At 53.0% G+C, this 21,818-nt stretch overlaps 1 protein-coding gene across 4 annotated transcripts in view; it reads right to left on the bottom strand.

Annotated features, from left to right (window-relative positions):
* The window catches only part of LOC117437844 (eukaryotic translation initiation factor 3 subunit C-like), a 35,889-nt gene extending 19,432 nt beyond the window's left edge, over positions 1–16,457 (bottom strand). For all 4 annotated transcript variants that reach the window (XM_034072487.1, XM_034072485.1, XM_034072486.1 and 1 more), the window contains exons 1-11: positions 16,376–16,457; positions 14,738–14,843; positions 14,253–14,318; positions 9,680–9,869; positions 6,347–6,472; positions 5,404–5,455; positions 4,823–4,914; positions 3,335–3,474; positions 1,941–2,085; positions 1,288–1,391; positions 909–1,050 (exon numbers count right to left, since the gene is read on the bottom strand). In XM_034072487.1, the coding sequence (XP_033928378.1) occupies positions 909–1,050; positions 1,288–1,391; positions 1,941–2,085; positions 3,335–3,474; positions 4,823–4,914; positions 5,404–5,455; positions 6,347–6,472; positions 9,680–9,869; positions 14,253–14,318; positions 14,738–14,835 (1,155 nt within the window). In that variant the 5' untranslated portion in view covers positions 14,836–14,843; positions 16,376–16,457. The remainder of the gene's footprint in view (positions 1–908; positions 1,051–1,287; positions 1,392–1,940; positions 2,086–3,334; positions 3,475–4,822; positions 4,915–5,403; positions 5,456–6,346; positions 6,473–9,679; positions 9,870–14,252; positions 14,319–14,737; positions 14,844–16,375) is intronic.
* Positions 16,458–21,818: the final 5,361 nt, after the last annotated feature.

Here is a 21,818-nt window from a genome sequence, read left to right as displayed (position 1 = left end):
TAGAGACCATAGAGACACATAGAGACACATAGAGACCATAGAGACACATAGAGACCATAGAGACACATAGAGACACATAGAGACACATAGAGACACATAGAGACCATAGAGACACATAGAGACCATAGAGACACATAGAGACACATAGAGACCATAGAGACACATAGAGACACATAGAGACACATAAAGACACATAGAGACGCATAGAGACGCATAGAGACGCATAGAGACACATAGAGACGCATAGAGACACATAGAGACCCATAGAGACCCATAGAGACACATAGAGACACATAGAGACCCCATAGAGCCCCCATAGAAACCCCATAGAGCCCCATAGAGACACATAGAGACCCCATAGAGACCCTATAGAGACCCCATAGAGACCCTATAGAGACCCATAGAGACCCCATAGAGACCCATAGAGACCCCATAGAGACGCCATAGAGACCCATAGAGACCCGATAGAGACCCCATAGAGACCCCATAGAGACCCATAGAGACCCATAGAGACCCCATAGAGACCCATAGAGACCCCATAGAGACCCATAGAGACCCATAGACACCTCATAGAGACCCATAGAGACCCCATAGAGACCCATCGACACCCCATAGAGACCCATAGAGACCCCACAGAGACCCATAGAGACCCATAGAGACCCCATAGAAACCCCATAGAGACCCCATAGAGACCCCATAGAGACCCCATAGAGACCCATAGAGACCCCATAGAGCCCCATAGAGACCCCATAGAAACCCCATAGAGACCCCATAGAGACCCCATAGAAACCCCATAGAGACCCCATAGAGACCCCATAGACACCCCATAGAGACCCCATAGAGACCCCATAGAGACCCATAGAGACCCCATAGAGACCCATAGAGACCCCATAGAGCCCCATAGGCACCTTCATGTACGTGGCCAGGTTGGGGTTGTAGTCATAGAGAGAGGCAATGATGCTGAACTTGATCTTGATCTCTAGGGCAGCCCCAAGTCCGTTCTCATTGGCCACAGCCACCAGCAGCTGCAGGAGCTCAATCTGGGCTGCGCTGTGGGGCAGCCCCATAGCGGGGTCAGCACCAACACATAGAGACCCCATAGAGCCATTATAGACCCATATTCACTCCATAGCCCCATAGCTGCCCCATAAGTGCCCCATAGCCGCCCCATACCCACCCCATTGCCGCCCCATAGAACCATTATAGACCCATACCCACCCCATAGCTGCCCCATAGCTGCCCCATAGCTGCCCCATAGCTGCCCCATAGCAGCCCCACAGCCCTCACCGGTCAGTGCCCTTCTTGCCCCGAGCCTGCAGGATCTCATTGAGCTTCTTGAGCACCACAGCAGGAGTGATCTCAGTGCCCTTAGCAAACATCTTGGGCTTCTCCTGCCCCACACATGGGGGGAGCCCCACAGGTCAGACCATGGACCCATCAGTGAGCCCATAGACCCATATTGACCCCATAGACCCATAAGTAACTCCCATAGACCCATATTGACCCCATAGACCCATAAGTAACTCCCATAGACCCATAAGTGATTCCCATGGACCCATAAGTGACTCCCATAGACCCATAAGTGACTCCATAGAGCCATAAGTGACCCACTGGCCCCTCCCACTCCAAGCTCCTCCCCTCTCTCCCTATTGGTTCCTTCCCTCTCCCCACTGGCCCCTCCCCTCTCTCCCATAGGACCCTCCCCACCCCCTCCAAGCCCCTCCCCTCTCTCCCCATTGGCCCCTCCCCTCTCATTGGCCCCTCCCCTTTCCCTTTAAGCCCCTCCCCTCCTCCTCCAAAGCCCCTCCCCTCTCTCCCCCATTGGCCCCTCCCCTTTCCCTTTAAGCCCCTCCCCATTAACCCCTCCCCTCCCTCCCCATTGGCCCCCATAGACCCTGCCCCTCTCCCCCCATTGGCCGCCCTTGGCCCCGCCCCCTCACCTTGACCAATGGGGCTCCTCCCTTCACTTTCTCCCATTCACCTCCTTCATTCTCATCCTCCTCCTCCTCCCGGCGGCTCCTTGGGGCTCTCTTGCGGCGGCGCTCAGCCCTGCGGCGCTCAGCCCCCCCCCGGCGCTCCTCATCCCTATGGGGACATAGAGACACCATAGAGACCCCATAGGGAACCATAGAGACACATAGAGACACATAGAGACCATAGAGACACATAGAGACACATAGAGACCCATAGAGACACATAGAGACCATAGAGACCATAGAGACACATAGAGACACATAGAGACCATAGAGACACATAGAGACCCATAGAGACCCATAGAGACACATAGAGACCATAGAGACACATAGAGACCCATAGAGACACATAGAGACACATAGAGACCATAGAGACACATAGAGACACAGAGACACATAGAGACCATAGAGACACATAGAGACCCATAGAGACACATAGAGACACATAGAGACCCATAGAGACCATAGAGACACATAGAGACACATAGAGACACATAGAGACCCATAGAGACCCATAGGGAACCATAGAGACATATAGAGACACATAGAGACCATAGAGACACATAGAGACCCATAGAGACCATAGAGACACATAGAGACACATAGAGACACATAGAGACACATAGAGACACATAGAGACACATAGAGACACATAGAGACACATAGAGACCCATAGACACAGAGACCCATAGAGACCCATAGACCCCATAGACCCCATAGAGCCCCATAGACCCCATAGAGCCCATAGAACCCATAGAGCCCATAGAGCCCCATAGAGCCCCATAGACTCCATAGACCCCCATAGAGCCCCATAGAGCCCCATAGACCCCCATAGAGCCCATAGAGCCCATAGACCCCATAGACCCCATAGACCCCATAGAGCCCCATAGACCCCCATAGACCCCATAGAGCCCCATAGACCCCATAGAGCCCCATAGACCCCATAGACCCCATAGACCCCATAGAGCCCCATAGACCCCATAGAGCCCCATAGACCCCATAGATCCCCATAGAGCCCCATAGACCCCATAGACCCCCATAGAGCCCCATAGACCCCATAGAGCCCCATAGACCCCATAGATCCCCATAGACCCCCATAGAGCCCCATAGACCCCATAGAGCCCCATAGACCCCATAGATCCCCATAGAGCCCCATAGACCCCATAGACCCCCATAGAGCCCCATAGACCCCATAGATCCCCATAGACCCCCATAGAGCCCCATAGACCCCATAGAGCCCCATAGACCCCATAGACCCCATAGAGCCCCATAGACCCCATAGAGCCCCATAGAGCCCCATAGAGCCCCATAGACCCCATAGCCCCATAGCCCCCATAGCCCCTCCCCCCATAGGCTCTCACCTCTTCAGGAACCTACTGGCCAGCTGCAGGTTTGTTCCCTTCCCCTCCCCCCCCTCATCCTCCTCTTCGGAGCCGGAGCCGGAGCCGGACGAGCCCCAACCCCCACCCGAGCCTGAGGAGGGGGAGGGGGAGGCGGAGCCCTGCGGAGAGGTCAGGGGTCAGGGGGGACAGAGACACATAGAGACCCATAGAGACTGACCCATAACCCAGCCCCATAGGCACCCTTATGGGCCCCATAGCACCCGCTCCATAGCCCTGCCCCATAGCATCACCCCCATAGGACCATTTGGGACCCATAACCCAGCCCCATAAATACCCATATGGGACTCATAACCCAGCCCCATAGCATCACCCCATAGCCCAGCCCCATAGATACCCCTATGGGCCCCATAATCCATCCCCATAGCCCACCCTATAACCATGCCCCATAGCAATACCCTCATAGGACCATATGGGACCCATAACCCAGCCCCATAGATACCCATATGGTACCCATAGCCCAGCCCCATAGATACCCATATGGGACCCATAATCCAGCCCCATAGCATCACCCCATAACCCAGCCCCACAGACAATCCTATGGGCCCCATAGCCCAGCCCCATAGATACCCATATGAGACCCATAACCCAGCCCCACAGATACCCATATGGGACCCATAGCCCAGCCCCATAGATACCCATATGGGACCCATAGCCCCGCCCCCACCCCATAGCCCAGCCCCATATCCCAACCCCATAACCCAGCCCCATAACCCAGCCCCATAGCCCAGCCCCATAACCCAGCCCCATAGCTCTGCCCCATAGCTCAGCCCCATAGCCCAGCCCCATAACCCAGCCCCATAACCCATCCCCATAACCCAGCCCCATAACCCATCCCCATAACCCAGCCCCATAACCCATCCCCATAACCCAGCCCCATAACCCATCCCCATAACCAGCCCCATAACCCAGCCCCATAACCCAGCCCCATAGCTCAGCCCCATAGCCCAGCCCCATAACCCAGCCCCATAGCTCTGCCCCATAGAGCCCCATAACCCAGCCCCATAACCCATCCCCATAACCCAGCCCCATAACCCAGCCCCATAACCCAGCCCCATAACCCAGCCCCATAACCCATCCCCATAACCCAGCCCCATAGCCCAGCCCCATAACCCAGCCCCATAGCCCAGCCCCATAGCCCAGCCCCATAACCCAGCCCCATAACCCAGCCCCATAACCCAGCCCCATAACCCAGCCCCATAGCCCAGCCCCATAACCCAGCCCCATAGCCCAGCCCCATAGCCCAGCCCCATAACCCAGCCCCATAACCCAGCCCCATAACCCAGCCCCATAACCCAGCCCCATAACCCAGCCCCATAACCCAGCCCCATAACCCAGCCCCATAGCCCAGCCCCATAACCCAGCCCCATAGCCCAGCCCCATAGCCCTGCCCCATAACCCAGCCCCATAGCCCAGCCCCATAGCTCAGCCCCATAGAGCCCCCAGTACCTTCAGGAATCGGCTCCGTCCCTCATCCCTCTTCTTGAGGAAGGTTCCAGCATCATCTTCATCCCCTGAGGAGGAGGGGGAGGGGGAGGAGCCTGGGGAGGAGGGGGAGGAGACATTGAGACATATAGAGACCCATAGGGACCCATAGAGTGCCCCATTGACACAGAGTGCCCCATAGATCAGCCCATAGAGTGCCCCATAGATCGACCCATAGAGTGCCCCATAGATCGACCCATAGAGTGTCCCATAGATAGACCCATAGAGTGCCCAATAGATCAACTCATAGCGTGCCCCATAGAGTGACCCATAGATTGACCCATAGAGTGCCCCACAGATTGACCCATAGAGTGCCCCATAGATTGCCCCATAGAGTGTCCCATAGATAGACCCATAGAGTGCCCAATAGATCAACTCATAGAGTGCCCCATAGAGTGCCCCATAGATTGGCCAATCGAGTGCCCCATACATTGACCATTGGAGTGCCCCATGGATTGCCCCATAGACTGACCCATAGAATGCCCCATAGATCAACCCATACAGTGCCCCATAGACTGACCCATAGATGTTCCCCCCTTTCCTACCCTCTGAGTCCTGGCTCCTCTTCTCCTCATCCTCATCCGAGAGCTCCGGGTTCTGGAACACAGAAACCCCATTGAGACCCATAGGGACCCATAGCCCAGACCCATAGCTCTGCCCCACATCCCAGCCCCACATCCCAGCCCCATTGTGACCCATAGCCCTGCCCCATAGCCCAGCCCCATTCCTGAGCCCCATAGTGCCCCATAACCTAGCCCCATAACCCAGCCCCACATATCACCCCATATCCCCCCATAGCACCCCATACGCCAGCCGCATAGGTCACCCCACAGCACCATACATCCCAGCCCCATAGCTCTGCCCGTAGCCCCCCATAGCCCAGCCCCATGGATCACCCCATAACCAGCCCCACAACCCATCCACATAGCCCTGCCCCACATCCCAGCCCCATTCCTGAGCCCCATAGTGCCCCATAACCTAGCCCCATAACCCAGCCCCACATATCACCCCATATCCCCCCATAGCACCCCATACGCCAGCCGCATAGGTCACCCCACAGCACCATACATCCCAGCCCCATAGCTCTGCCCGTAGCCCCCCATAGCCCAGCCCCATAGTGCCCCCCCAACCCCACATCCCAGCCCCATAACCCAGCCCCATAGCTCTCCCCCATAGCACCCCATAGCCCTGCCCTACAGCCCAGCCCCATAGCCAGGCACCACAACCCAGCCCCATAGATCACCCCATAGCCCCCATAACCAGGCCCCCATCCCAACCCCATAACCCATCCCCATAGCCCAACCCCATAGTTCTGCCCCATATCCCAGCCCCATATCCCTGCCCCATAGCACCCTATAGCCCAGACCCATAGATCACCCCATAACCAGCCCCACAACCCATCCCCACAGCCCATCCGCATAGCTCAGCCCTACATCCCAGCCCCATAGCTCTGCCCCATAGATTGCCCCATAGCCCCCACATCCTCACCTGTCTATAGGCTGCAATCTGAGCCTCATACTCCCGGTTGTGTTTCCTGAGCTTCTGGCGCAAGGAGCTGAGAGCTCGAGCATTGTTCTTGTTCATGCGGCGCTTGCCCTCCTTGTCCTCCCATAGCTGAGAGCCATTGAGAGCCATTGAGAGACATAGAGACACATAGAGACACATAGAGACCCATAGAGACACATAGAGACACATAGAGACCATAGAGACCCATAGAGACCCATAGAGACACATAGAGACCCATAGAGACACATAGAGACCATAGAGACACATAGAGACCATAGAAACATAGAAACACATAGAGACCCATAGAGACACATAGAGACCCATAGAGACACATAGAGACACATAGAGACACATAGAGACACATAGAGACCATAGAGACACAGAGACACATAGAGACACATAGAGACACATAGAGACCATAGAGACACATAGAGACCCATAGAGACACATAGAGACCATAGAGACACATAGAGACACATAGAGACACATAGAGACCATAGAGACACATAGAGACCCATAGAGACACATAGAGACACATAGAAACACATACAGACTCATAGAGACACATAGAGACCATAGAGACACAGAGACACATAGAGACACATAGAGACACACAGAGACCATAGAGACACATAGAGACACATAGAGACACATAGAGACACATAGAGACACATAGAGACCATAGAGACCATAGAGACACATAGAGACACATAGAGACCCATAGAGACCCATAGAGACCCATAGAGACACATAGAGACACATAGAGACACATAGAGACACATAGAGACCATAGAGACACATAGAGACACATAGAGACCATAGAGACACATAGAGACCCATAGAGACACATAGAGACACATAGAGACCATAGAGACCCATAGAGACCCATAGAGACCATAGAGACACATAAAGACACATAGAGACCATAGAGACACATAGAGACCATAGAGACCCATAGAGACACAGAGAGAACATAGAGACACATAGAGACACATAGAGACACATAGAGACCCATACAGACACATAGAGACCCATAGAGACACATAGAGACACATAGAGACCATAGAGACACATAGAGACCATAGAGACACATAGAAACACATAGAGACCCATAGAGACACATAGAGACCCATAGAGACACATAGAGACACATAGAGACACATAGAGACCCATAGAGACACATAGAGACACATAGAGACACATAGAGACACATAGAGACCATAGAGACACAGAGACACATAGAGACACATAGAGACACATAGAGACCATAGAGACACATAGAGACCCACAGAGACACATAGAGACACATAGAGACCATAGAGACACATAGAGACACATAGAGACACATAGAGACCATAGAGACACATAGAGACCCATAGAGACACATAGAGACACATAGAAACACATAGAGACTCATAGAGACACATAGAGACCATAGAGACACAGAGACACATAGAGACACATAGAGACACACAGAGACCATAGAGACACATAGAGACACATAGAGACACATAGAGACCATAGAGACCATAGAGACACATAGAGACACATAGAGACACATAGAGACCATAGAGACCCATAGAGACCCATAGAGACCCATAGAGACACATAGAGACACATAGAGACACATAGAGACACATAGAGACACATAGAGACCATAGAGACACATAGAGACCATAGAGACACATAGAGACACATAGAGACACATAGAGACACACAGAGACACATAGAGACACACAGAGACACATAGAGACCCATAGAGACCATAGAGACACATAGAGACACATAGAGACCATAGAGACACATTGAGACACATAGAGACACATTGAGACACATAGAGACACATAGAGACACATAGAGACCATAGAGACCCATAGAGACCATAGAAACACATAGAGACCATAGAGACACATAGAGACACATAGAGACACATAGAGACCATAGAGACCCATAGAGACACATAGAGACCATAGAGACACATAGAGACCATAGAGACACATAGAGACACATAGAGACACATAGAGACCATAGAGACACATAGAGACACATAGAGACACATAGAGACACATAGAGACACATAGAGACCATAGAGACACATAGAGACACATAGAGACACATAGAGACCATAGAGACACATAGAGACACATAGAGACACATAGAGACCATAGAGACACATAGAGACACATAGAGACACATAGAGACCATAGAGACACATAGAGACACATAGAGACCCATAGAGACACATAGAGACACATAGAGACCATAGAGACACATAGAGACACATAGAGACACATAGAGACCATAGAGACACATAGAGACACATAGAGACCCATAGAGACACATAGAGACACATAGAGACCATAGAGACACATAGAGACACATAGAGACCATAGAGACACATAGAGACACATAGAGACACATAGAGACCATAGAGACACATAGAGACACATAGAGACCCATAGAGACACATAGAGACACATAGAGACCATAGAGACACATAGAGACACATAGAGACACATAGAGACACATAGAGACACATAGAGACACATAGAGACCATAGAGACACATAGAGACACATAGAGACCCATAGAGACACATAGAGACACATAGAGACCATAGAGACACATAGAGACACATAGAGACACATAGAGACACATAGAGACACATAGAGACACATAGAGACACATAGAGACACATAGAGACCATAGAGACACATAGAGACACATAGAGACCCATAGAGACACATAGAGACACATAGAGACACATAGAGACACATAGAGACACATAGACACCCCATTGAAACCCCAGAGATCCAGAGCTCCATAGACACCCATTGAGACACATTGAGACTCATAGACCTCCATTGACACCAATAGAGCTCCATAGACATGAATGGATCCCCCACCAGCCAATCAGATCTCACCTAGGGGGCGTGTCCTGGTCTGACCCCGCCCCCTGCAGCTCTTTACCGCCCCCTGCAGGCCGCGCAGCAAACCCCTGCCTGCGGCCCCCTTGGCTCCCATAGACCCCTATAGGAACCCCATAGACCCCAATAGAGCCCTATAGGAGACCCATAGAGCCCTATAGGAACCCCATAGAGCCCTATAGGAACCCCATAGAGCCCTATAGGAACCCCATAGAGCCCTATAGGAACCCCATAGAGCCATATAGGAACCCCATAGAGCCCTATAGGAACCCCATAGACCCCATAGAGCCCTATAGACCCCTATAGCAGCCCCATAGAGCCCTATAGGAACCCATAGAGCCCCATAGAGCCCCATAGATCCCTATAGCGCCCTATAGCCCCATAGGCACCTCCGCCAGGTAATCCTCCAGGTCAGCCAGGATGCGGATGTAGAACCTGGGGGGTCCCTCCCGCTCCAGGACCCCCTTGGCCTTGTTGAATGCACGAGACAAGAGCTCGAAGTCCTCGAGGCAGCGAGAGACATCCTTGATCTTCATGGCGTTCCGGAGGGCGCGGATGATGGAGCACAGCTCCTCTGACCTGAGAGCATGGAGAACATGGGAGAACATGGGATAACATGGGATAACATGGGATAACATGGGATAACATGGGATAACATGGATAACATGGGATAACATGGATAACATGGGATAACATAGAGATGTCCTTGATCTTCATGGCGTTCCGGAGGGCGCGGATGATGGAGCACAGCTCCTCTGACCTGAGAGCATGGAGAACATGGGATAACATGGGATAACATGGGATAACATGGGATAACATGGGATAACATGGATAACATGGGATAACATGGATAACATGGGATAACATAGAGATGTCCTTGATCTTCATGGCGTTCCGGAGGGCGCGGATGATGGAGCACAGCTCCTCTGACCTGAGAGCATGGAGAACATGGGATAACATGGGATAACATGGGATAACATGGGATAACATGGGATAACATGGGATAACATGGGATAACATGGGATAACATGGAGAACATGGGATAACATGGGATAACATGGGATAACATGGATAACATGGGATAACATGGAGAACATGGGATAACATGGGATAACATGGGATAACATGGGATAACATGGAGAACATGGGATAACATGGGATAACATGGGATAACATGGGATAACATAGAGATGTCCTTGATCTTCATGGCGTTCCGGAGGGCGCGGATGATGGAGCACAGCTCCTCTGACCTGAGAGCATGGAGAACATGGGATAACATGGGATAACATGGGATAACATGGGATAACATGGGATAACATGGGATAACATAGAGATGTCCTTGATCTTCATGGCGTTCCGGAGGGCGCGGATGATGGAGCACAGCTCCTCTGACCTGAGAGCATGGAGAACATGGGATAACATGGGATAACATGGGATAACATGGGATAACATGGGATAACATGGGATAACATAGAGATGTCCTTGATCTTCATGGCGTTCCGGAGGGCGCGGATGATGGAGCACAGCTCCTCTGACCTGAGAGCATGGAGAACATGGGATAACATGGGATAACATGGGATAACATGGGATAACATGGGATAACATGGGATAACATGGGATAACATAGAGATGTCCTTGATCTTCATGGCGTTCCGGAGGGCGCGGATGATGGAGCACAGCTCCTCTGACCTGAGAGCATGGAGAACATGGGATAACATGGGATAACATGGGATAACATGGGATAACATGGGATAACATGGGATAACATAGAGATGTCCTTGATCTTCATGGCGTTCCGGAGGGCGCGGATGATGGAGCACAGCTCCTCTGACCTGAGAGCATGGAGAACATGGGATAACATGGGATAACATGGGATAACATGGGATAACATGGGATAACATGGATAACATGGGATAACATGGATAACATGGGATAACATAGAGATGTCCTTGATCTTCATGGCGTTCCGGAGGGCGCGGATGATGGAGCACAGCTCCTCTGACCTGAGAGCATGGAGAACATGGGATAACATGGGATAACATGGGATAACATGGGATAACATGGGATAACATGGGATAACATGGGATAACATGGGATAACATGGAGAACATGGGATAACATGGGATAACATGGGATAACATGGATAACATGGGATAACATGGAGAACATGGGATAACATGGGATAACATGGGATAACATGGGATAACATGGAGAACATGGGATAACATGGGATAACATGGGATAACATGGGATAACATAGAGATGTCCTTGATCTTCATGGCGTTCCGGAGGGCGCGGATGATGGAGCACAGCTCCTCTGACCTGAGAGCATGGGAATGTCATAGGGATACATTGGGATACATTGGGAATAGCATTGGGATCCATTGGGATCCAGGGGGATACCATAGATACCATAAGGATACTATGGAGATACCATGAGGGTACAATAAGAATACTATTGGAACTGAATACTATAGAGATACTATTGGGATACTATGGACATACCAGAGACTCCATTCGGATACCATTATAATACCATAGGGATACTATTGGGATACTATAGACATACCAGAGAGCCTCCATTTGGATACCATTACAATACCATAGGGATACTATAGGGATACTATAGACATACCAAAGACTCCATTCGCATACCATTACAATACCATAGGGATACTATAGGGATACTATAGACATACCAGAGACTCCATTCGGATACCATTAAAATACCATAGGGATACTATTGGGATACTATAGACATACCAGAGAGCCTCCATTTGGATACCATTACAATACCATAGGGATACTATAGGGATGCTATAGACATACCAGAGCCTCCATTCGGATACCATTACAATACCATAGGGATACTATTAGGATACTATAGACATACCAGAGACTCCATTCGGATACCATTATAATACCATAGGAATACTATAGGGAAACTATAAACATACCAGACAGACTCCATTCGGACACCATTACAATACCATAGGGATACTATAGGGATACTATAGACATACCAGACAGACTCCATTCGGATACCATTACAATACCATAAGGATACTATAGGGATACTATAGACATACCAGACCAACTCCATTTGGATACCATTACAATACCATAGGGATACTATAGACATACCACACAGACTCCATTCAGATACCATTATAATACTATACAGATACTATAGGGATACTATAGACATACCAGAGAGACTCCATTCGGATACCATTACAATACCATAGGAATACTATTGGGATACTATAGACATACCAGAGACTCCATCCGGATACCATTATAATACTATAGGGATACTATAGGGATACTATAGACATACCAGAGAGACTCCATTCGGATACCATTATAACACCATAGGGATACTATTGGGATACTATAGACATACCAGAGACTCCATTCGAATACCATTATAATACTATAGGGATACTATTGGGGTACTATAGACATACCAGAGACTCCATTCGGACACCATTATAATAACATAGGGATACTATAGACATACCAGAGACACTCCATTTGGATACCATTATAATACCATAGGGATACTATAGGGATACTATAGACATAACAGAGAGACTCCATTTGGATACCATTATAATACCATAGGGATACCATTTAGAGCCATAGGAATCCCATTAACAGCCATAGGGACAGCACTGGGAGTCATTGGGATCCCATTGTGTGCCATAGGGATAGCATTGGGATACACGGGGGTACCATAGGGATACATGGGGGTACCATAGGGATACACGGGGGTACCATAGGGATACATGGGGGTACCATAGGGATACATAGGGGTACCATAGGGATACACAGGGGTACCATAGGGATACACGGGGGTACCATAGGGATACACGGGGGTACCATAGGGATACACGGGGGTACCATAGGGATACATGGGGGTACCATAGGGATACATAGGGGTACCATAGGGATACACAGGGGTACCATAGGGATACACGGGGGTACCATAGGGATACATGGGGGTACCATAGGGATACATGGGGTTACCATAGGGATACATGGGGGTACCATAGGGATACATGGGGGTACCATAGGGATACATGGGGGTACCATAGGGATACATGGGGGTACCATAGGGATACACGGGGATACCATAGGGATACATAGGGGTACCATAGGGATACATGAGGGTACCATAGGGATACATAGGGGTACCATAGGGATACATGGGGGTACCATAGGGATACACGGGGGTACCATAGGGATACACGGGGGTACCATAGGGATACACGGGGGTACCATAGGAATACATAGGGGTACCATAGGGATACACGGGGGTACCATAGGGATACATGGGGTACCATAGGGATACATAGGGGTACCATAGGGATACACGGGGGTACCATAGGGATACATGGGGGTACCATAGGGATACATGGGGGTACCATAGGGATACATAGGGGTACCATAGGGATACATGGGGGTACCATAGGGATACATGAGGGTACCATAGGGATACACGGGGGTACCATAGGGATACACGGGGGTACCATAGGGATACACGGGGGTACCATAGGGATACATGGAGGTACCATAGGGATACACGGGGGTACCATAGGGATACACGGGGGTACCATAGGGATACATAGGGGTACCACAGGGATACATAGGGGTACCATAGGGATACATGGGGGTACCATAGGGATACATAGGGGTACCACAGGGATACATAGGGGTACCATAGGGATACATGGGGGTACCATAGGGATACATAGGGGTACCATAGGGATACATAGGGGTACCATAGGGATACACGGGGGTACCATAGGGATACACAGGGGTACCATAGGGATACATAGGGGTACCATAGGGATACATGGGGGTACCATAGGGATACATGGGGGTACCATAGGGATACATGGGGGTACCATAGGGATACATGGGGACCCATAGAGACCCCATAGGCCCCCCCCTCACCTCTTGTCCTTGGCGCTCCTCACCACGCGCTTCGTGTCCTCCTCATCCTCACTCAGCAACAGGGGCCTATGGGGAGCAAGAGGCTATGGGGCTGCCCCATAGTGCCCATAGAACCCCATAGAGTCCATAGAGACCCATAGAAACCCACAGAGACCCCATAGAGACGTATAGAAACCAATAGAGACCCATAGAGGCCCATAGAGACACACAGATCCCCATAGAGCCCTATAGGAACCACACAGAGCCCTATAGGAACCCATAGAGCCCTATAGGAACCCCATAGAGCCCTATAGGAACCCCATAGTGCCCTATAGCCCCCATAGACCCCTATAGGAACCCCATAGAGCCCTATAGGAACCACATAGAGCCCTATAGGAACCCATAGAGCCCTATAGGAACCCATAGAGCCCTATAGGAACCCCATAGAGCCCTATAGGAACCCCATAGAGCCCTATAGGAACCCCATAGACCCCATAGACACCCACTTGCTGTAGTTGCCCCCCGCTGGCTTCGGGGTCAGCTCATCCCCAGAGGCTGAGGACTCAGATTCACTGTCGGAGCCGGTGGTGAAGAAGCGAGACATGATGGAGCCTGTGGGGACATAGAGACACATTGAGATCCATAGGGATCCATAGAGATCCATAGGGATCCATAGGGATCCATAGAGACCCATAGGGACCCATAGAGCCCATAGGAACCCATAGACCCCATAGGGATCCATAGAGCCCATAGGGACCCATAGAGACCATAGGGACCTGTAGAGATCCATATGGACCCATAGAGACACATAGAGACACATAGGGATCCATAGAGACCCATAAGGACCCATAGGAACCCACAGACCCCATAGGGATCCATAGGGATCCATAGAGACCCATCGGGACCCATAGAAACCAATAGGGACCCATAGAGCCCATAGGGATCCATAGAGACCCATAGAGACACATAGAGACACATAGGGATCCATAGAGACCCATAAGGACCCATAGTGACACATATGGCCCGTATGGACCCATAGAAACCAACAAGGGCCCATAGAGCCCATACAGATCCATAGAGACCCATAGGAACCCATAGAGACCCATAAGGACCCACAGACCCCATAGAGACCCCATATCCTCCCTTCAGCCCTATAGATCTACCCCACAGACCCCCATTACCCCCCCACAGAACCCCATAGACCCCCATAAACCCTCCATTGACCCCCCGTAGACCCCTATATCCCACCCATAGAGACTCCCTAGATACCCATAGACACCCAATAGAGCCCCATAGAGCCCTATAGATCCCCCATTGCCCCCCTATAGCTGCCCATAGAGCCCTATAAAAGCTCCATAGACCCCCACAGACACTCAATAGAGCCCCATAGAGCCCTATAGAGCTCCACAGACCCATATGGAGCCCCATAGCAACCCCACAGCAACCCATAGACCCCCATAAACACTCAACAGAGTCCCATAGAGTCCTATAGAGCCACACAGACCCTATAGGAACCCAGCAGACCCTTATAGGAGACCTATAGAGCCCCATCGACCCCCATAGGCACTCATAGAGCCCCATAGAGCTCTATAGAGACCCACAGACCCTTATAGGAGCCCCATAGAGCCCAATCGGCCACTATAGGGCCCCATAGACACTCATAGAGCCCCATAGATCCCCATTGCCCCCATAGAGCCCCACAGATCCCTATAGGAACCCTATAGATCCCCATTGACCCCCATAGAACCCCATAGATCCCTATAGGAGCCCCATAGAGCCCCACTGACCCCCATAGAACCCCATAGATCCCTATAGGAGCCCCATAGATGCCCATTGACCCCCATAGAACCCCATAGATCCCTATAGGAGCCCCATAGATGCCCATTGACCCCCATAGAACCCTATAGGAGCCCCATAGATCCCCATTGACCCCCATAGATCCCTATAGGAGCCCCATAGATCCCCATTGACCCCCATAGATCCCCATAGATTCCTATAGGAGCCCCATAGATCCCCATTGACCCCCATAGAACCCCATAGATCCCTATAGGAGCCCCATAGATCCCCATTGACCCCCATAGAACCCCATAGATCCCTATAGGACCCCCCCTGACCCCCATTGACCCCCCCTGACCCCCCCCCACCTCTCACGCGGCTCAGCGCAGGCTGGTGCGGCCGGAAGTGACGCAAGCGGAGCCCAGAGGAAGCCCCGCCCCCTTTTCCCGCCTTTCCCCTTCCGGCGACCGGAAGGGGCGGGGCCGGCGCGCCAAAAGCGAGGACCGCGCGGGAAAGCCAAGCCACGCCCCCCACGTGACCACGCCCCCTCCCGTTGGCCACGCCCACACGTGGCCACGCCCCCACCACGTGACCACGCCCACGTCCATGGCCACGCCCCCCTCGTCCCTGTCCCCATTGAGAGGCTGCAGACGTGAATGGGGTGAGCGGTTTATTGGAGCCTATGGGATCTATGGGGACCTATAGGGCTCTATGGGGTCCTATAGGGCTCTATAGGTATCCATGGAGCTCTATGGGTCCCTATGGGGCTCTATAGGGCTCTATGTGGTCCCCATAAGTCCCCATGGGAACCTATGGGGTCCTATGGGTCCCTTTGGGGCTCTATAGGGATCTATGGAGCTCTATGGAGCTCTATGGTGTCCCTATGGGGTCCTATGGGTCCCTTTGGGGCTCTATAGGGATCTATGGAGCTCTATGGAGCTCTATGGGTCCCTATGGGGCTCTATAGGTATCTATGGGGCTCTATGGAGCTCTATGGTGTCCCTATGGGGCTCTATGGGTCCCTATAGGTCCCTATGGAGTCTCTATGGGCCCTATGGATCTCTATGGGGCTCTATGGATCCCTATAGGGCTCTATGGGGCTCTATAGGGATCTATGGAGCTCTATGGGTCCCTATGGTGTCCCTATGGGGCTCTATAGGGCTCTATGGGGTCCATATGGGTCCCCATGGGTCCCTATGGGTCCCTATAGGGCTCTATGGGGCTCTATAGGTATATATGGAGCTCTATGGGTCCCGCTATGGGGCACAGAGCTCCCTGTGCAGTCCCATGGCAGCGACCCCGGCCAAGGCCACGCCCAGGGACTCCCCCAGTGACGTCACCGCCACGGCCAGGCCACGCCCACCAGGGGGCGCCTGCGGGAGACAGTGACGGTCAGGGACCCTATAGAGACACTATAGAGACCTATAGAAGCCCATAGGGACCCATACAGACACATAGAGACACATAGAGACCCCCAGAGTCCCATAGAGACCCATAGAAACCCCATAGAGACCCTATACAGACCCCATAGAGACCCATAGAGACCCCCAGAGTCCCATAGAGACCCTATAGAGACCCCATGGAGACCCCATAGGGATCCATAAAGACCCATAGAGACCCCATAGACTCACCCTCCCATTGTCCCCCATTGTCCCCATCCCCATCCCCCTTAAGCCCCGCCCCTCGTCCCCCACTGGCCCCCGTTGGCCCCACCCCATCCCTCCCATTGGCCCCCATTGATCCCCATTGACCCCCACAGAGCCCCATAGATCCCTATAGGAGCCCATAGGTTCCCATTGACCCCACCCTCAAGCCCCGCCCCTCGCCCCCCATTAGCCGGCTCTGGCCCCGCCCCTCTCCCTAAACCACACCCACACCCCTCCCATTGGTTCCCATTGGCTCCCATTGATCCCCATTGATACCCATTGATCCCCATTGACCCCACCCCCATTCCCCTTAAGCCCCGCCCCTCGCCCCCCATTGGTTCCCATTGGTTCACATTGATCCCCATTGATACCCATTGATCCCCATTGACCCCATCCCCCAAGCCCCGCCCCTCGTCCCCCATTAGCTCCAATTGATCCCCATTGACCCCACCCCCCAAGCCCCGCCCCTCGTCCCCCATTGGCCCCCATTGAACCCCATTGATCCCCATTGACCCCATCCCCTTTAGCCCCGCCCCTCACCCTCTATTGGCCCCCATTGGTTCCCATTGATGCCCATTGACCCCATCCCCCCAAGCCCCGCCCCTCTTCCCCCATTGGCTCCCATTGGTTCCCATTGATGCCCATTGGTTCCCATTGATCCCCATTGACCCCACCCCCTCAAGCCCCGCCCCTCGCCCCCCATTGGTTCCCATTGGCCCCCATTGATCCCATCCCCTTAAGCCCCGCCCCTCGCCCCCTATTGGCCCCCATTGGCTCCCATTGATCCCCATTGACCCCACCCCCACCCCCCTCAAGCCCCACCCCTAGCCCCCCATTGGCCGGCTCTGACACCGCCCCTCACCCTAAGCCCCGCCTCTTGACTCTCATTGGCCCCCATTGGTTCCCATTGACCCCACCCCCATTCCCCTCAAGCCCCGCCCTTCGCCCCCCATTGGTTCCCATTGATCCCCATTGACCCCATCCCCTTAAGCCCCGCCCCTCGCCCCCCATTGGCCGGTTCTGGCCCCGCCCCTCTCCCTAAACCACACCCACATCCCTCCCATTGGTTCCCATTGATCCCCATTGACCTCATCCCCTAAGCCCCCTTAAGCCCCGCCCCTTGGCTCCCATTGGCTCCCTTTAGCCCCGCCCATCGTCCTAAGCCACACCCACATCCCTCCCATTGGCCTCCATTGATCCCCATTGACTCCATCCCTTAAGCCCCCTCAAACCCCGCCCCTTGGCTCCCATTGGCCCCCATTGGTTCCCATTGATGCCCATTGACCCCACCCCCTCAAGCCCCGCCCCTCGCCCCCCATTGATCCCCATTGACCCCACCCCCTCAAGCCCCGCCCCTCGCCCCCCATTGATCCCCATTGACCCCTTCCCCTCTAGCCCCGCCCCTCTCCCCCCATTGGCTCCCATTGGTTCCTATTCATCCCCATTGACCCCACCCCCTCAAGCCCCGCCCCTCTCCCCCCATTGGCCGGCTCTGGCCCCGCCCCTCACCCGCTGCCCCACCCGCAGGTAGGCGCTGCCATAGGCCACGCCCCCCACAAGCCCCTCCCACAGCACGAGGGCGAAGGCCACGCCCACCGCGGGCAGGAAGGGCACGAGGACGGCAGCCAATAGGATGGCAGCGTTCAGCACCTGCGGGGGCGGGGCTTGCGTCAGGGGGCGGGGCTTGCGTCAAGGGGCGGGGCTTGCGTCAGGGGGCGGGGCCTGCGTCAGGGGGGCGGGGCCTGTGTCAGGGGGCGGGGCCAAGGGTGGGTGCAATAGGGACCTATGGGGGGCACTTATGGGGCTGTGGGGGGGAGTTATGGGGCTATGGACACTTATGGGGCTATGGACACTTACGGGGCTATGGGGGAGAGTTATGGGGCTATAGGGCACTTATGGGGCTATGGGGCACTTATGGGGCTATGGGGCACTTATGGGGCTATGGGGGGAGTTATGGGGCTATGGACACTTATGGGGCTATAGGGCACTTATGGGGCTATGGGGCACTTATGGGGCTATGGGGCACTTATGGGGCTATGGGGGCACTTATGGGGCTATGGGGGGAGTTATGGGGCTATGGACACTTATGGGGCTATAGGGCACTTATGGGGCTATGGGGGGGAGTTATGGGGCTGTAGGGCACTTATGGGGCTATGGACACTTATGGGGCTATGGGGGGAGTTATGGGGCTATGGGGGCACTTATGGGGCTATGGACACTTATGGGGCTATGGGGGCACTTATGGGGCTATAGGGCACTTATGGGGCTATGGGGGGGAGTTATGGGGCTATAGGACACTTATGGGGCTATGGACACTTATGGGGCTGTGGGGGGGAGTTATGGGGCTATGGGGGCACTTATGGGGCAATGGACACTTATGGGGCTATGGGGGCACTTATGGGGCTGCCAGAACAGTGTGGGTCCAGGGGTGACACAGGTCAGGAGAGGGCTATGGGGTGATCTATGGGGCAGGGGAGGTCACTTATGGGGCTGGAGGGGGGTCACTTATGGGGCTGCCCCCCAAGTGTGGGTCAGGAGTGGGTTATGGGGCACTGGTTATGGGGCCTCTATGGAGTCACTTATGGGGCTGCCCCCCAAGTGTGGGTCAGGAGTGGGTTATGGGGCACTGGTTATGGGGCTGGGATGGTTACTTATGGGGCTGCCCCCCAAGTGTGGGTCAGCACCTGCAGCCCCATCAGGCCCCAGATCTGCTGCAGCTGCAGGAAGCGGAACCCGGAGCGGGAGGCAAAGACACCAGCCTGGTAAAGGAGCTGGGACCTGGAGGGGGCAGAGATGTGGGGCAGCCCCATAGAGACACATAGAGACACATAGAGACACATAGAGACACATAGAGACCATAGAGACACATAGAGACCATAGAGACCCATAGAGACACATAGAGACCATAGAGACACATAGAGACACATAGAGACACATAGAGACACATAGAGACACATAGAGACACATAGAGACACATAGAGACCATAGAGACCCATAGAGACACATAGAGACCATAGAGACACATAGAGACACATAGAGACACATAGAGACACATAGAGACACATAGAGACACATAGAGACCATAGAGACACATAGAGACCATAGAGACCCATAGAGACACATAGAGACCATAGAGACACATAGAGACACATAGAGACACATAGAGACACATAGAGACACATAGAGACACATAGAGACACATAGAGACCATAGAGACACATAGAGACACATAGAGACCATAGAGACACATAGAGACACATAGAGACCATAGAGACCCATAGAGACCCATAGAGACACATAGAGACCATAGAGACACATAGAGACCCATAGAGACACATAGAGACCATAGAGACCTATAGAGACACACAGAGACCCCATAGGGACCCATAGAGACCCTATAGGGACCCATAGAAACCCCATAGAGACCCATAGAGACCCCATAGGAACCCATAGAGACCCCATAGAGCCCCATAGAGACCCCATAGAGACCCCATAGGGACCCATAGAGACCCCATAGGGACCCCATAGGGACCCATAGAGACCCCATAGAGACCCATAGAGACCCTATAGAGACCCATAGAAACCCCATAGAAACCCCATAGGGACCCATAGAGACCCATAGGGACCCCATATAGACCCCACAGAGACCCCATAGAGACCCCACAGGGACCCATAGAAACCCATAGAGACCCTATAGAGACCCATAGAGACCCATAGAGACCCCACAGATCCCACACACGCTATGGGGCTGCCCCATAGATCCCCACTGGGGCTCTCACCATCGGTACTGGTCATTGTGGCTCAGGGAGGATGTGGGAAAGTAGAGGAGATCCAGCTGAGGGGAGAGCAACGTGTGGGGCTGGACCCATAGCGACCCCATAGAGACCCATAGAGCCCCATAGAATCCCATAGATCCCCATAGACCCCCATAGAGCCCCATAGAGCCCCATAGATCCCCATAGACCCCCATAGAGCCCCGTAGACCCCATAGAGCCCCATAGACCCCATAGACCCCATAGAGCCCCATAGACCCCCATAGACCCCCATAGAGCCCCATAGACCCCATAGAGCCCCATAGACCCCATAGATCCCCATAGATCCCCATAGAGACCCATAGATCCCCATAGAGACCCATAAACCCCCATAGAGCCCCATAGACCCCATA

Source organism: Melopsittacus undulatus, chromosome 29 (assembly GCF_012275295.1).
Source record: "Melopsittacus undulatus isolate bMelUnd1 chromosome 29, bMelUnd1.mat.Z, whole genome shotgun sequence".
NCBI lineage: Eukaryota > Metazoa > Chordata > Aves > Psittaciformes > Psittaculidae > Melopsittacus > Melopsittacus undulatus.
This window is presented reverse-complemented; position numbering and strand designations above follow the sequence as displayed.